Here is a 16927-nt window from a genome sequence, read left to right on the forward strand (position 1 = left end):
AACCACAATCCTGCAAGTGGGAGTGGGGGGAGGGGGACGTGCTTATTGCTGTAAACAGGGGAAGGGGCAGCGGGCAGTGCTACCCCCTTGCCCATTTAGTCCCCTCCCCATGTTCTGTCCCTGGAGGAGAGTGATGGGGCACCTTTCACGTTGGCTTGTCTCTCTGGGGGGACAAAAGGGGAGGGAGCCAGGGGTCAGGGAAAGGTACCAGGGGGCAGGACGTCCTGAGAACTGCCCTTTATGGCCCCAAATTTGGTACCAAACATGACAGAGCCACAAGGTCACCTGGGACCTTTGACTGTCCCTGCGCCTGGTCCACTACAGTGCCCTATCCGGAGGGAGGGGCAGAGGGAGTGGGCACAATGCACGGTGCGGACCCCACTTCCAGCCATGGGAGGGGGTGCAGGCCCCACAGCTAGGCTTCCCGTTAAGAGGCCAAAGACTCCTCGCTTGTTCACAGCCCCGCCCCATCTCTCCCCACCAAGGCATGGGACAGAGCTAGGAGGCCAAGAGTGTCATGAGGAAGAAGGCGATGCCCACGGCCAGGGGCAGGTGTTCCCTCTTGGGGCTGGTCCCGCTGATGCTCTTCTCAAGCTTGGGCACCTGGGGGTTCTCTCCCTCAAAGTCTTCTGTGGATAGATGAACAGACAGACTGGTGAGGGCTGGGCTGCGTGCCAGGGCTGGGGCACGCGGCAGCGGCAGCAGCAGTGGAGCCAGGGACGTGACCACCCACTGGGGCAGGAAGGACCAGTGTCCCAGGGGAAAGCATGCAGGAGAGCAGGCACTGGGGAGGGGGCTGCGATGTCAGCAGTGGCCACCAGAGGGCGCTGCGCAGACTCACCCAGCACGTTGATCCTCACATTGGGGCCCATGGTGAACTGGGGGAGAGTGGGGACCGGCTTCTCCCCGGAGTGCGATGCTGCGGGGTGGGGTGCGGGCGGGGAGAGACGAGGGGAGAGTCAGGGCCAGGACCCCCTCCCCTTGCTACAGCTGGGGAGCAAGCCCCCCTCGCCTGTGCCCTCCGCCCCCACCCACAGGAAGCCAGGGGAGCCCCAAAGCAGGGGAGCCAAGGACAGGGGTGAGGCCGGGAGTCGACGGTACTCACTGGAGGCGCAGCAGACGAACACCTTCATCCTCAGACACTTCCAGTGCAGGTTGTGGGTGGGCGTGGCTGGGGAGGAGACCAGGTCTGAGTGGCTTTCTTCCCACCCGTGGCCCATGCCCTCCTCCCCTCCACGCTGCCCTTCCTTGGCCGCTGCCCTTCAGTAGCCCCTACCCTTTGGACATTGGTAACTATGGCTCTGCTGTAAGCTTGCGATGCCTTTTGGGTCCCAACGGACCCCTGAAGTCCCGACCCAGGAGTCCCTCATAGGAACAGCGATTCTGAGGCCCAAACTGGGGACTGTCACCGAAGCCCTCTCTTAGCCTCACAGCCATGACTGAGCTGAAGCCCCCAGTCCCCCAGCTCATCCCGGGCCCCTGGGGACTCCATCCCTGGCTGTCAACTCCGGCTAACTCTGTCGCTGTCACTTACAGATGTAGTAGTACTCGTGGCCGGCGTGGAACTCGTAGCCCAGCGAGAAGGCGCTGTAGCGCTGGAACTTCTCCGAGAACTTGATGGGGCTATGGGGGGCGTGCGGCCGGTTGCACTCCCAGCGCTTGAAGCCCTGGCTGGCGTTGCAGGTGCGGTAGCCGCTGCGGCTCACCATGTAGAGCACGTACTGCTCCCCGCCGCCCGGCCCGGGGCCCGCTCCCGGGCCCACCCCTGAGCTGTTGTAGTGGGGGCAGTAAATGTCCAGGTAGTCGTTCACGTTCACCTGCACGGTGTAGCCCTCTCGCCGCAAGCTGCGGGGAAAGGAAGCGGGTCAGAGGAGAGAAACCCCGGAGCCAGCCCGCCTTCCACACACCGCTCCCTAGACCCTCCCCGGGGGTCCCTGGAGTCCCCCGACTCTTCCTCCAAGCGCCCTCTCTTAGCCCTGTCTCTGTCCCCGGGGCCCTAAAGCCGCCAGTCTTTCACTATCCCGGGCCCTCGCCTTCGTGGCCGGTCTTTCTCCTGATGGCCACCAGGGGGTAGCAGAGGCGCAGGGAAGCCCGGCCTGCTCCCCCAGAAGAGGGGCAGGGAGAGGGGCGGGGGAGGAGGAGCGTGCGCCTGGGTTGCCACGGAAACCGCGCAGGCCCCGGCGACTCCCAGACCCAGGCCCGGTTTCCTCCGTCCATCCCCCCTTATTTACCCGCTGGGAGGAAGGACAGAAGGATGGAAGCGAAAGGTGAAAGTGGGAGGCATCCCTTCCGTGGGAAACACACCCGCCATCGCATCTCCCAGCATGCTTCCCTGCTGCTGCTGCTGCCAGTCCAGCCCCAAGGCCAGTCCGACAGGACTTGCCCTCACAGACACACGTATGGCGGCTTCATGCATATACACGCACAAGTTCCATGGCACAGGTACAAATATGTCCACCGCCTACTCAGAGGCGGCATACTCTGGCTAAAAAGCCAAGCTGCATGTGTGCTGAGCCGCATGCCAGTACTAGTTGACCCCAAGACATGATCACTGGCCTCTGTACCTTGATTCCCACTTACCTCCACCCCAAGGCCACGGGCAATTAGGTCCCCAATAACCTGACACAACAGATCAGGGAGCCGAGGGGTTCGGCACCAAGGCCTCCTGGCATCATGTCAACAGCCAAAACTTCTGTCTCATTACAACCCACCCTTCTTCCTCTACCCCGGGTGCTACTGCCCCAATAACCATGTTCAGCCAAGTAGTGGGCACAGTGCCCAGATACCATGGCTGTATCTCTCACGTTCCGGATCCTTCTCTGGAACAGAGAAGCAGATGCTGGATCCCTAGTAATCCCTACCTGCCTTGCTAGTTACCATCCAAATGATGGTCTGAACACCCTTGATTGTGGTACTGATGGGAGAAACCTCTAAGTGGACAGAGGGACGTGGAGGAGTGGGCAGGGCTTTTTTCTAGTTTTCTTAGGGTAAGAATGCACACATATTGTCAGTGAGAAGGGAGTAGGGTGGACACAGAAAGACACCAGGTACCAGGCAAAATGTCAAACCTCTGGGGTCCCTAGTCCCTGGGAATTCCCCGAGGGGAGGGACTGGCTCTCTGTGTCACTTGGTACCACCCAGTTCCATAAGCAGTAATTAGATCAATTAGGGAAATGAACTTGGAGGTCTGGGCATGAGAGGGGCCTTGAGGGTCCTTCCCCACCTTACTCCACGTCCCTGGCTTTGCCTATACTACCCCCTCCCCAAGCAAGCCCTTCCAAACTTGGCAGTGAGGTGGATAGGTGAGAGCCGGTGTTTGGGCACCCAAGTGGGCATGGGCACAGCCTCCTTGAGTCATCAGGAATGCCACCAGTCCCACCTGGTTCCCATGGGAGTGATGGGTCACTCAGGCCCCTCCCTGGCCCTGGCACTGAGGTGGGCAGGAGTCTCAGCCTGGGGCACTGGGAGCAGGAAAACGGGTTAGACCAGGCCTGGCTCCTAGCCGCCTCCCTAGGCTTGCCGGTCCATCCCAACCCCACACAGTCTCCTGTTCTTCCCCTCAGGCTTTGGGGAGGGGGCCACCAGTGGCAAGATGCCAGGCGTGGGGCAGTTGCACAGCCACACTAGGGCCTCTGTCCTTGAGCCTCGCCCATGTTTCCAGTCCCATTCTGAAGGAGCCCCTCCCTGCCGCACCACCTGGTTCCTCCTACCACACACCCCATTCCAGCAGGGAGCAAAGCCAGCTCCAGAGATATTCCTACAGGTACCTGGGTTTCCTCAAGCGGGTGGGACCAGTCTTACAAAAGGTCACTGGGTGACCACAAGGAAAGAGAAGCTAATTCTTACCTATCCCTGTGCTAGGTGGCAGGAGAAACCATGAAATGTTCTCCAAAGCTGGGCACGTGGGAGAAAGATCTGCCGATGGGATGGCGGTGCCCATTTGGTATCTGGTGGAGGGGGGTGGTGTGGAGGGACAGCACAAGGTCTGGCCAGGAATCCCTAGGGCAACTCCGAGGAGACTTGTCTGTTTGGCTTAGGCGCTTTAATTGAATCTGTCATCCTCCTTCGCCCTGGCAGTGAAGAGGGAGGTGCCGCTAAGTCCCAGCACAGCTCCGCAGTAACTCCGCCTCCAGGGCCCCACAGCCCGGTGGTACGTGGGCTGCGATCTGGGGGCAGTGCTGCGTCCAGCACCTTCAGGCAGTTTTCTACCCCTCCCCTTCATCCTCATGTTGCATCCTCTCTGTCCCCCAGAAAGGAGCGTGTCCACACGTACCTAGACCGGGTGCCCCCTCGCCCCGTTATTTCAGTTTGTCCCGGTTCGCACCACCCTCGAGGCACGTCTCGACCCCTTATTCCTTCAGCACCCCGCCGGCCCTGAGTGTCCGCGGAGGGGGCTGGCTGGGCGGCGGGGGGAGCGGGGAAGGAGCAAGCTTCTCCCCCCGGGGCAATTAGGGGCTGGTAAACAGGGTGTCTCACAAGACCAGGGAGGATGGGAAGGATCCCAGGGGGCTCCAAACTTGCTAGATCCCTGTCCCCGGCCTCCGACGCCCGGGTGCAGAGTTAAGGGAGTGGAGGAGAGATGTGGAGAGACCTGCTTCTTCCCTCCAGCGCGCGCCCCCGAGGCTGCGCGCCGCCCGCTCCAGCAGGCGAGGCCAGACCACGTGTGCGCGGCGTGGGGTCCGCGCGCGGGGCTCGGGGGTGGCGATGGGGCCGGTGGAGGCGGCGGCGGGAAGGATCGCGGGGCGGCGCGGGCACGATGACACCCCCGCGCCCCCCACGCACCGGGGCCTCCACACCCCGCGGGTCCGGGTCTGGTGAGCCAGGTCCTGGGCCTGGGGCTCCCCCGGGCCGCGTCGGGTGAAGGAGAATCTGCGCGCCCGACACCCCCGCCCCTCGTCCCTGCGACAGCGGCGGCGGCGGCGAAGGTTTATTGATCTGCAGCGGCGGAGAAGAGCGAGAGACCCGCCGAAAGCGAGGCACAGAGATGGAGTGAGACACAGACACACGGGAGAGGAACAGAGACGGATTCCCCGGGAAGGGAGAGGGCGGAGCGTCGGGAGAGAGAACCAAAAACCGAGAGAGGGGAGAGGAGACTGGGAACCGGGGCTTGGGAAACGGGAGAGACCCAGAGGCCATCAGAGAGGCCCACAGATAGGAGAGATGAAGCCCGAGAAACGCAGAGGGGAGAATCAGGGACGCAGGAGGATGCAGGGCAGGAAGTCGGAGCCAGAGAACACAGAGAAGACCATCAGGGACGTAGTAGAACCTCAATAAATATTTGTTGAATGAATGTGTGAATGAAAGAGATCCGCAACAGAAACATTTCAGATAGACAGGTAAGGGGACAGCTAGAGAATGGTGTTCCTAGGCTTCCTGAGACAGAGTACTAACGCCTCCTTAGATCTGCAAAGAAATGAAGCACAAGGCAGGGGCAATATAATTGGCCATCAGACTCACACCCCTCCCAAATCAATTCTGGGCTCAGGGGGCCCCTCAACTTCACATTCTCATGCTTCCCTCCAACACAGTCCTTCCACCCCTAGTTTCTGGGGCGCGCAGGGAACAGGTCTTGCCTATTCCGGGGGCCTAGGCAGAGGGGCTGAATGGGGGCCAGAGGGCTAGGTCGTGGCTGCTGTGCAGAGGGTACTGCCCCCGGGTCTGTCAAAGGAGGCCGCTGCACGTGTCCCACCAGCACTCTCTCACGTGACCCTCAGGAGGCGGGGTCGTGAGACCCTCCCCACGTGACCCCAGGGGCAGAGACCCTCCGCACGTGATGGGAGGTGGGAGCCAGGAGCCAGCTCACGTGACCGGGGGGAGGGGGCGCGGGAGCCTGTGGCTCGGCCCGGCCCCGCCCCCAGCTCCCCGGCCCTCTCCACTCCCGGCTCCGGAGCACGTCGCTCTCACGATTTATGGGGCCGCGGCTGCCGCAGTGAGGGAGCCGGGGAGCCCGGGCGCAGCGGCAACAAAGGCCCGGGAAGCGAGGCGGGGGCGGCGGCAGCCTCTCGGCCGGGTGCGTGCCCCCTCCTACCTGGCCGGTCCAGGCCCGCACGGGAGCGGAGCAGGCAGAAAGGAGGCTCTCGGAACCCGCACCCCACCCCCTTCCGGAGCTTTCACCTGCGCCCAGGTGTGCGCGGGGGAGGACAGTCGGCTCAACCCCCAGGCCATCCCGCACCTCTCCGCCCCGGCTTCCCCTAAGAACGTGGGGTGCCCGAGGGTGCGGGGAACCCGGGCCCCTCACCTGCGAGCTCTCCACTCCCGGCCAGACTCGGCCCGAGCGGGGGTCGGACGTGGGAGTCTGGGGGAGGGGGCGAGCTAGATCCAGCCGAGAAGTCAGCCCTCGGCGCCCCCCGGAGATCCTGGAGTCCCGCTCCGGGGGGGAGGGGCCGCATCCCCACCCCCGAGGTTTCCATGGGAAGCGAGAGGGGGGCGTCGTTGGCTCATCCCCACCCCCAGTCTGACACTCTGGGCGCGAGGAGGGAGAGAGGGGGAGGCGCAGAGCCCCAAACAACAAAGAGCGGAGCGGCGAGCGACAGCCCCTCCCCCGGAAGGTTGGGGGTCGCGGCCGCCAGGCCCTCCCGGTCGTCTCCCCTGGGGTCTCGCCATTTGCTCCCTAGTCGCCCCCAGGGTGGGGAGCTAGAGATCGCGCTGCCGCCACCGCCCGGGCAGGTGTGACAGTGACCCCCCACGTCCCCAGGGATCCCCCTACCCACACACAGACACACAAGGAGGCGGCCAAGGGTGATACACACGGCGGCTCCGCGGGGAGGAGAAGACAAGGGCAGCGAGGACTGAGCAGAACGGGGACCCGGCCCCGCAGCCGGCCCCCGTCCGCCGCGCCACACACCCCGGGAAACCACACGGCGGCCCCGACACTCGTCCAGACCGCGGCGGCGCCAACAGCCACCCCAACCCAGACGCGGCCGGCCACGCGGACCCGGACCGCAGCCCCCTCCCCAATCCGCCGCCCGCTCCCACCCCCAGACGATCGCCGACGCAGACACACAAATCACACTCAGACACACACGCACACTGACAGCCGCGCACGCCCGCTCACACTTGGTGCCATACGCCGATCCTGGCCCGGGAGTGTGTGTGTTGCGTGTGTGACACGCCGACATCTCCTCCCATCTCTCCCCGGTACCCCACGTACCGTCCTAACCAAGCAGCAGTCCCCAACTCGGCGACCCAGCCCCGGTACACCCTAGCGGGTCTATCCGCACCGGCAGGGCGGTCCACTCCCCTTGGTTCCGGGGAGGCGCTGGGTCGTACTCCCCGCCTCAGCTGGGTACCCCACTTTTAAAAGCAAGAGTACTAGGCAGCACCCCTTGAAACCCTCATGGCCGAAAACAGGTCACCCCTGGGCCCCTAAATGCGGCGGCCTATCCCCGGCACCCCAGCGCCCCAGATGCCAGCCCGACCTCCGGGAGTGCAGATGCGGGGGTACGGGACAGGGGCACGCTGCTCCCGAGGCGGGTGGGGAGAGGCCAGCGTGGGGTGGGGGCCCCCAGACTCCTCCGCACGGCCTGAGCGCGCCTTACTACACACCAGCAGCCTCGCAGACGGCCCCCCGACTTTCACAGACGCCCACGGAGTGCATCCCCCTCTCCCTCGCTTCCCAGCCCCCAGCTCTGCTCTCCCAGGACTCCCACTCGCTGCTCCCCCAGGACTTCCTGGGCCCCCCAACTCCCCTCTGGCTGACGCGGGACTTCCCTGGCCCCCGACTCACTGCTGGTTGGAGCTGTTCCAGTACACCGCATGCCGGTTCCCCAGCGCCCCCCCGGGCCCCTGGGCCAGCAGCGGCAGCAGCGGCACGGGCACGAGCAGCAGCAGCAGCAGCAGCGGAGCCGCCGCCATCCCCGGAGCCGCCGCCGCCGCCGCCCCCCGACTGAGCCCCGCGCTCCCGGCTTCTCAGCTTCCCAGCTCCCCGCTGCCGCCGCCGCCGGCCCCCAGCTTTAGGCCACGCCCACAGCGCTACCCTCCGCCCTCCTGGGCGCGCCCCGAAGCCCGGCCCCCGGCGCGCTCCCGCCAGGCCCCTCCCCGCTGGAGCCGGGAGCGTGCGGCGCGTGGGAAGCGGGGGCGTGCTGCCCCTGGGAAAGGATCAGCGCACACCTAGATTGGGTGCTGCGGCTGGTCCCCGGTGCTTTGCTCCTTCCAGGCTGGAATCCACAAGACAAGGATTTGGGATTGTGGGCCCACTCATTTCTAGGAAAGAGCGAAGGAGTCTTGAGAAGAATAATTAGGACTAAACCTCCTTCCTGTCTGAAAAATTAGACCCTCTGCTCCCTCCATGCCACTTTTCCTTTGTGCATGAGTCAGGTGGACACGGAAGAGTAGTAGAGCCCTCAGGTGGATCTGAGGACCAAGGACCTGACAGCTGGACCTGGAGCCCCCAGCTGAGCCTGAGGCTTGTTTTCATTGGAGGTGGAGTGGATCTCAGCCCCCAAGAATGTCAGTAGTGGGTATAAGCAGGGTCTTTGGCAGTCCAGGGCCCAAGGCCCAGGTGTGGACCTGGGCAAGAGCCAGCTGAAGCTGAGCAGGGCTTCCTGGACGTTTGCAAAGAGATCCTCATTTGCTCGCAGGCAGGCTCCTTCCAGGTGGGCCGTCTGTGTCCTCAGGCACTCCCACTCCCACTCCCAGAGGGGCTGACTCTGAGGGCAGAAAGTAGATTACCTTGTGTTTCAGCTCTCACCTCAGCCATTGTCCTCACAGGGACACCCAGGCACACACAGCTCACAGACACACACATTCAGGAAAAAGTCACAGACACCCAGAGGCAGAGAACATAGACACACAGTCAGTCACCTGATGCACAGACACACAGACACACATAGGCAAAGTTACTATCCACCAGAGTTCTGAAAAAACACAGGCCTCTCGACACAGAGACTAGAAGCACACACCCAAACTCGTACACACACAGAAAGGACACCCACGCAAACCCACATGCCCCCTCTGAAACAGACACACTTCTTTACCCAGGAAGTAGGAATCCAGGGGAAGGATCCTGAATACAGATCTCAATTGTCTGTCCCTTATCACTTAAGAGTGACTGGGCAGAACCAGGTTTGACTGGGTTCCCAAGACCCACTCCAACCACCTGTGGCCAGGGAGGCAGGCATGATGCTATTTTGCTACTGTGCTTTAGGAGAGAGGATACAGGGGCACCTCCCATCTGCTTATCCTTGTCAGGACAGGGTCCTGACCACAAGATAGTCTCAGGTGCGGGGTTTGGGGGAGGGGAAATACCATCCAGAAGAGGCTCATGAGGGCTACCCGGCAAGAGCAGCCTCTATCCTCTCCAGGCTTCTCCCCCACCCCCCAGGAGATCTCTCTTCTCATGAGCCAGAAAATAAATTAGGCCCCTTGGGATGGGAGTGGGGGACTCTGCCAACAGCTCTCCTGCCCCCAGACTCCTCATCCCCGGGAGACTTGTTTCACCCAAATGATGCTAACCTGCCTACTCCAGGGGCCACAAATCCCAGTCCCTATCCCTGTCCCCTGATCCACAAAGGTAGGCTTCTTTCTGTTGGGCCCTCAGTTGGCAGAGAGGCTGTCCGTATTCACAGTGAGTGGGAGCTTGCTGCTTTGGTCCAGGACTTTCGATTCCATTTTTGAAACCTGAAATCCCTGCTTATGGAATTTGGGTCCTGCTTAAAGATTTGGGCCCTTTTCTGTAAGGCCCAGATACTCCTCTTTAGGATCTAGCACACCCACATCCTCCCTCCAATAATAACTGAGCCCTTCCCCTTGAATCTGGAACCCTCTCCGTAGGATTTAAGCAACTTTCTTTATGGGGTTTAAGCCTGGGTTTTGAGTGGAGGTATTCTCTGTGGGCCTGTGCCTGTGTCCATGGGACCTGACGCTCTGTCTACCTAGGCCTCTGTTCCTGGGGCTGCTGACTGATTGGGGCCTTTTATGTGGATTAGAAGAAGCACCCCTCTATGCAGACTCCGTCCTGAGGACGCATCTCTTGGCAAATGGTCCCTTTGTGCAAAAACAAAGGTGTTGCTTCCTTCAGTGGGAGGTGGCCCTCTGTGTCTCCCTGACTTAGTGAGGGAGCTGGGGTGATGTTCGCCTCCTCTTGTCCCTTGTGTGGCTCCTTTGTGCTGTCTACAAATTGTACAACTGTGGGTGTGGAAGTCCAGTCTATAGAATGTGCACCTCCACCTGTAATGCCTAGGCCTGTCTATAGGCCTCTACTGACGGGGACTGGGCTTTTCTGGGGACCAGGTCCCTGTTATAAGATTTTGGCCACTGTCCATGCCTGGGACCTGATCTGAAGGTCCAGGCCTCTCTCTGGCATTTGGGTCATGGAAGGATCCAGTCCCCTATCAGTGGGGTCTAGGCCTTGATTTATGTGATTTGAATCACTCCTGTGATTCACAGTAGGATGCATATTTGACTTGCAATCCAGTGTGCCCTTGTTTGTGTGTGTGCACACACAGTGAGTTTTATGAAGCAATACTTAACCTTAGTATAGAGGATGCTCTTTTATATTTTTTCTTCTGCTCTATTCTTTTTTTGGTAGCAGGGATTGAACCCAGTGGTACTTAACCACTGACCCACATCCCCAGTCCTTTTTATTTTTTATTTGTAGACACAGTCTTTCTAAGTTGCTGAGGCTGGCTTTGAATTTGTGATCCTCCTGCCTCAGCCTCCTGAGTCGCTGGGATTACAGGTGTGTGCTACTGCATCTGGTTTCTGCTGTATCCTTAAAATGAAAATTATGATAATAATAGTGAAAAGCTGGTAGAGAATCATAAAATTAATTTCTTGACTGCACCTCCCCCAGGGGGTTGCAGCCTATGGCATAAAACACTGGTGCAGAAGACCCAGCTGATCTCTGTGCACTGAGGCCTCTGCAAGGCTGGGGTTGTCCCTGTAGGAGTAGTCCTCTCTCTAGGGCCTCCAGCCTCTTTTCTCCTTACCTACAGGCTCTGCCTTCATCTCCCTCCATCCCTGGAGCTTGCCAGAACACTACTGGCTGCCATGAGGTCTCCAGGAACACAGAGCCCAGGCCCCCCTGGGAGCTCTCTGACAGGGTGCCTCACTCTCCCCCATCCCCAGGGCACAAGGAAGCAGGGAGCTGAGCAGGTCTGGGGCAGAGGGAGATCTCAGGCTGTGTGGCCCAAGGCAGCTCCGGGACAGCGGGTGGCAACCACAGAGCTGAGCCGTGTTCAATAAATCATGGAGGCTAGGGCCTGGGGGAGGGGGAGGTCGGAGGGAAGGGGGGGCACGGATAAATAATTCATTAAACAAATAAACAAGGAGCCTGTGAGATGGAAGATCGGGCACGCGTGTGAGCAGAAGCAGCCGCCAGCTCCAGGCATGAAATATTCACAGGTTCTGCACCTTGCCCAGGGCCCATGTGTGTGCCCCAGCACCGCGGGCTGTTGGTGCCATCCTAACCCGGGTGCCAACAGAGAGGGTGATACACGTGTCTCTTGATTTCCACGTGTGTGTGTCAGCATGACTCTGTGGTGTGCTACCCTCCTTGAGTTGACATGGTACCACCCACATGGCTGACAGCAGGGGACACAGTGCACCATGGTCCAAGACACAGGAAATTAGGAGGCAAGGCTTGCCTGGTAGGGTCAAGGAGCAATGACCTTGGATTCTAGTCTTGCCCTGATTCCTCCAAGGAGTTCAGCAAGCCAAAAAGCCTGAGCCTGAGCGGGGTGGCACTTTTGGGGTGCTACATTAGAGGAGTGTGTGAGTCTTCTGCATCCACCTTGAGAAAAGCTCGGTGGGAGGCAGCATGCTTCACGGAAACACGGGCTTGGGCTTGAATGCTATTCCACCCCTCTCCAGCCGCTGATCACTAACTTCTCTGGGATTATTTTCTCATCCATTCACTGGGGATAACAGCATTTCATCTGTTTGAGGAGTGGTTGTTACGTTAAGATCTACAATATCTGACAAGCACTGAGCACAGTGTTTAGGGCCCAGAGGGGGCTTGATTAGCGGAAGCCTTTTCTTCTTTCTTTCCCTCGTGCTGGTGACGGAACCCAGGGCTTCCTGCATGTCAGGCAAGTGCTCTACTTCTGAGCTATACCATCATCATTCTTATTAAGAATTGTTTCCTGGGGCTGGGGCTGTAGCTCAGGGGCAGAGTGCTTGCCTAGCACGTATGAGGCACTGGGTTCGATCCTTAGCACCACATAAAAATAAAAAAATAAATAAAATAAAATAAATAAAGGCATTCTGTCCATCTACAATTACCAAAAAAAAAAAAAAAGTTATCTCTTAAGCCTGCGGATGTAGCTCAGTGGTAGAGCACTTGCCTCGCACATGCAGGACCTTGAGTTCAATCCCCCAAACCACACACACAAAGTTAACTCCTGCCCTGTGTAGTGGCATGCCTGTCATCCCAGCAAATTGGGAGGCTGAAGCAGGAGGATCACAAGTTCAAGGCCAGCCTCAGCAACTTAGCAAGACCCTGTCTCTAAATAGAAAATAAAAAGGGCTGGGGATGTGGCTCAGGGGTAGAGTGCTCCTGGGTCCAATCCCCAGCACCCTCTTCTAAAAAGAGTTATCTCCTAGCTCTGCCTACTTGGACCTGTCACAGACTTTCTCTCCCATTTGTTCCCCCTCATTTCCAAGCTTCCTTAACAGCTACCACAGGAGGAGAGGGGACTTAGTGCTTGGGAAGTAGGAAAAGATTATATGAACTGAGGGGAAAAGGACGTTACTATAAAAAAACACGGAGACCCCTCCTTGACAGTGTGGGAGAAGGGGTCCTTTACCTTCTCAGAACCCAGAGCCTCTTCCTTACCCCTAAAACTCTCCCTAGATCCAGAATTTCACTTTCTAGAAAGTGGCTATTAAGGAGAAAGAGGGAAATGGAGTAGAGGTCTTTGAGCCAAACCAGACCCACCCCAGCTGGTCTTCGGGCCCCATCTTCTCCCCGGCTGTCAAGGGCTTCCCCAGCAGAGGTGACTATGTCTGGGCAAAGCCCAGAAAGGTGGCATCCCAGAGTGGGTGGGGAGAATCCAGGCTGGAGATAGCCTTGGAGGGCTGGGGTGGAGTATCTGGAATCTTCCCCATAGGGCCTAGCATTCCCCAGCCCTCTGTGTCCCCTGGAAAGGATCCGCTCCCTGGAGGAGAGAGCCAGCAGACAGGTCTGAGCCGGCCTGCTCCTCCACAGACAGGAGCGGGTGGGGGAGGGGGCCTGGGATCTTGGTGGGGATTGGTATCTGTAACCCTCATCTCCCCTCTGGGGAGTCGAGGGCAGAGGGGTCTGTGACCCAGACTCACCACACTGCAGCCTGAGGCCCCGTGTTTTGCCTCTTGCTTGGCCAGCCTGCTGCCACTTGGAGAGCTAGGAGTCTGGGTCCCCAGGTGTGAACATATTTCTGCCCACCCCTTCCCAAGAAGCCAACATCAGTTTTCCACTTCCCCTCCCCTGGGCTGGGCAGGTTCAGGCCAATCTACACAAGAGCTTCACAGCACACATTGATCTGTAACAAAACCACAATATGTGTTCAGGAGAAGGGATTCCAGACACAGAGAGATGCAGGGAAGGTACATACCCACTCAGAAACAGACATGCAGATGCAAAGCATACAGCTCGGCGGAAGTAGGCACCACAGTCCTGAAAACTCATGTCCACATGGACCCATGCTGTGTCAATTTCACAAATATGATTAGCTGTACACATCTCCCTGCCATAATTTCATCCTTCAAAATCAAAGCCTTCTCTGATGGCCCATTCCCCCTGTGTCCCCATAGTATGTGTCTCTCTGTTAGCATTTGTGTTTGGCATTAGAAGTATTCGTTGGCCAGTTTGTCTTTGTCTCTGAAGATTATTTAAGGGAAGGGATCTTGTCTCATGCAAGTGTGTATCTCCAACATCTAACATGCCACCTGGTATTTAGTTAGTAGGTGAGGTGTTTACTAAGTAATTGTGAGCCAGTGAACAAAAGAATAAATGAATTTGGAGAAGGGACACTCTTTCCTTGAATCCCCAGAAGCCCCCAGAGGATAACCAGTGGATGGGATCCATGCCTCTGGCCCTGCCTTCCTGTCTCCAGGTGCCTGACCTCACTGTTTCTCAGCTTTTCCAAAGGTCCTCTTTCCCCCCTTCTTCCCTCAGTGTGAAATTATGAATCTATGAATCGGAGTCCCACCTGAGGGCTGGTAGGCAAGGTAAGGGTTAATAACACCTCATTAGTGTTTAATTGGAGGAAGGAAGCTGCTCTGGCACCAGACAGGTGGGCAGGCCTGCCCCTTGCTGGAACCAGGCATCCCTGGCTTCAGCACCCCACCAGGCCTGTTGGTGATTTGGCCCTGGAGACCCTCAACCCAGCTGGGGCACCTCCCCCCACCATTCGCTTTGCCAATTTCCTCTCCAGGCAGTACAGACCAACACTCCCCATCTGTCACCAAACATCCAGAGGGGGAGGCAGGCTCCTTATCCTTTCTGCTTTAGCTGGGCTTTGCCCCCTCCCACCTCTAGGAGACATTGGAGAGTGGGAGGAGGGGTGGGGCATGGCGTGAGACAACTGAGGAATAGATTAGAGAGCTACCGAGGGATAGATTCCAGGAAGAGACAAGCGACAGGGCTGGGGATGTGGAGATGTCTGCCCAATTTGACCTTAAATGAAGAGAATGCAAATGAGATGCAGACGATATGCAGACGAACACAAGGATTTCGGAATTGACATTCCTGGTGGCAGCGGTGGTGGCAGCGGCTCGGCACCCAGGACCCCAACGCTGCCGCCAGTAACCCTCTCCTAACCTTTCTGGGTTAAGTGGCGCTGACCATTACTTCTAAAAAAAAAAAAAAAAAAAGGGTCTCTATAAGTGCTTGGTTGGGCTGGGCTGCTGGGCCTGGGAAGCTGCGCTCCACCCCAGCTTCCTGGCCCCAACCCAACCACCCACCTAAGCTGAGGAAGCAGCTGGGGCAACCACCACTCTCCAGGTTATGCGCTCGGACGCACCGTCGGTTGCTATGGGGACCCCCTCTTCGCTTCTAGGCCTGAACCAATGGGCAATACGGCTGGTGACCTCATGCCCCAGGCCCCGGGATTCTATTGGCTATTTGGAATATCAAGCGCATCCTTTGCCACTGCGTCACAGCTGGGGATCCCCCGACGACCCCAGCTAGCCAGGCTGGCTGAAAGAAAGGCAGGCCACGAACTTACAATGTGCTGAGTGCACTCATGGGCAAAGACGGAAATAAAATAGGAGGGGTTACAGAAGAAGGAGAGGGTTGCTCTTGAGAGGGAAGGGGCGAATTGTGACCCCGGAAAGTGTGGCGCAGGATCCAGGTCGCAGCGACCCCAGCTCGCAGGCCTCAGGCCAGGGAGACAGGGCGAGGTGAGGCTGAGTGGAGTCTTTGAGTCTTGTTCCGAGAGACTCGGGCAGGCCCAGCAATTTGAAGGCCCCACCCTCAGCTGTCTAACGCCGTTGAGTTTAGGGGAGATCGGCGACGCCCCAAAACTTGCAGGCCTGCCTAGACTCCTGGAACCGCGCCCTGGAACACGCCTCGAGGATTTCTGGTGGGTAGGGCGCGGTGCCCAGCGCCTTCAGCCAGTCTCGGCCCCTTGAGCCAGGAGCCCCATGAGCGAGGGCGCGGCCCGAGACAGCCGTCCACGCAGGGTCGGGACTCAGAGGAGAGCGAATGGAAGGAGGCCGGCGTGGCCCGAGCGCCCGCGGCAGGAGGCTGGGTTTGAGAGCCCCCAGCCCGGCTCCTGCGGTCGCCCAGGACCCGCCCTCGCACCTGCAGAGAGCGGGCGGCCGGCGAGGGCGTGTGCCTGGGTCAAGTGTGCGCGTCCGACTGACGGAGGGCGTGTGTCTGGGTGCAGGCGAAGGCGACTGGGCCCCGAGCCTTTCGCACATGCGTTCTTATCAGCGGCGGATCCGCGCGCCAGCCGGACTCGGGAGCGCGCGCGCCTCCATCCGCGAAGACGGGGTGTCTGGGGCCGCAGGGAGCGGTCCGAGACCCCCGCCGTCTTGAACCAGGGTGCGCGCTGCTGCCCGGTCCTCCCTGGCCTGCACGGGCTGGTTTCTCTGGTGAGGGGCGGGGGGGGGGGGGATCAGTATAGTCGGTTTCTATGGCAACATACTGACACCTTCGCGCATGACGCTAGAGAGGAACTCGAACCCAGAACCAGAAGATCCGGCCACAGCTCCTTCAGCTCAGCTACATCCTCTCTCCTCTGCGCCTCAGCCCCCGCTAGGGATCAAGGTTTGGGGTGAGGGCCATAGCAGAACCACGCAGGGACACGCGCCTACAAACGCAGCATTTTCTGAAAGTGGCCTCGAAGGCCGGGCGGGGTTGACTGAGTCGCCTCCGTCGGCGGTGCTGCCCCCCACCCCGGCCTGAGACAGAGCCCTGGAATGAACGTGACGGGGACTGGCAAAGTCGGGCTCCAGGCGGTGGGGAGAGGGCCCTTCCCCTTTCCAGAGGGGGACCGAGGTGTGACCCAGCAGCGCCAGAGGGCGGGGGAGAGGTGGGCCATCTCAGCATCTCGCGTCCGGACCCGCTCCCTCCTCCCCGTGTTCACACGCCGCCTCTCGCTGCCGCAGCCCGGGCCGAGCTAATCAGCACAACATCCACCTATCGATCGCGGGCTGGGTGCCAGGCGGGCCGGCACCTCGCCAGGGGAGGCTGCGGGGCACTGGGCGGGTACGCCACAGCTGCAGGGGGAAGGCACCCCTTCCCCTGTCTTCACCCAGGGCACCGTTCAGAGAGAGGGGCCCGGCTGGGCTCGGGGGTTCCTAGCCTCGCCCGCCAGAGGTGGGAAGAGACCGTGTTGGCTGAGAGCAAAGGGGGCCCTCCCTCCTCAGCCCCACCCCCTCCTCCTTATAAAAGCCTAGAACAAAGAGGCCGCCGGGGAAGGAGGCTTTGATCTGACCCCACCTTCCAGTTCTAGGCCAGGCACCGCCCAGAGTGCCCTTGAGGAGGGGGAGGGACGCCCAG

At 59.7% G+C, this 16927-nt stretch overlaps 1 protein-coding gene across 2 annotated transcripts; it reads right to left on the reverse strand.

Annotated features, from left to right (window-relative positions):
• Window positions 1–498: 498 nt before the first annotated feature.
• On the reverse strand, window positions 499–7854 carry Efna3 (ephrin A3). 2 transcript variants are annotated; one of them, XM_026405076.2, is made up of 5 exons: window positions 7727–7854; window positions 1535–1845; window positions 1106–1171; window positions 842–919; window positions 499–629 (listed from the first exon to the last, which is right to left on the reverse strand). In XM_026405076.2, exons 1-5 carry the CDS (start codon window positions 7852–7854, stop codon window positions 499–501), a joined length of 714 nt encoding a protein of 237 aa, XP_026260861.1. The 2 variants fall into 2 exon arrangements, with proteins under 2 accessions (XP_026260861.1, XP_026260862.1); XM_026405077.2 differs by lacking the exon at window positions 842–919.
• Window positions 7855–16927: the final 9073 nt, after the last annotated feature.

The sequence above is a fragment of the Urocitellus parryii genome, chromosome 11 (assembly GCF_045843805.1).
Source record: "Urocitellus parryii isolate mUroPar1 chromosome 11, mUroPar1.hap1, whole genome shotgun sequence".
Lineage (NCBI taxonomy): Eukaryota > Metazoa > Chordata > Mammalia > Rodentia > Sciuridae > Urocitellus > Urocitellus parryii.

Excerpts from the sequence above, each read along its gene's own strand:
- Efna3 (XM_026405076.2), bottom strand. The coding sequence starts at position 7,854 with ATGGCGGCGGCTCCGCTGCTGCTGCTGCTGCTGCTCGTGCCCGTGCCG. Across the intron at positions 1,846-7,726 it reads TGGAACAGCTCCAACCAGCA|CTTGCGGCGAGAGGGCTACA; the intron begins GTGAGTCGGGGG and ends CTTTCCCCGCAG. Across the intron at positions 1,172-1,534 it reads CCACGAGTACTACTACATCT|CCACGCCCACCCACAACCTG; the intron begins GTAAGTGACAGC and ends TCTCCTCCCCAG.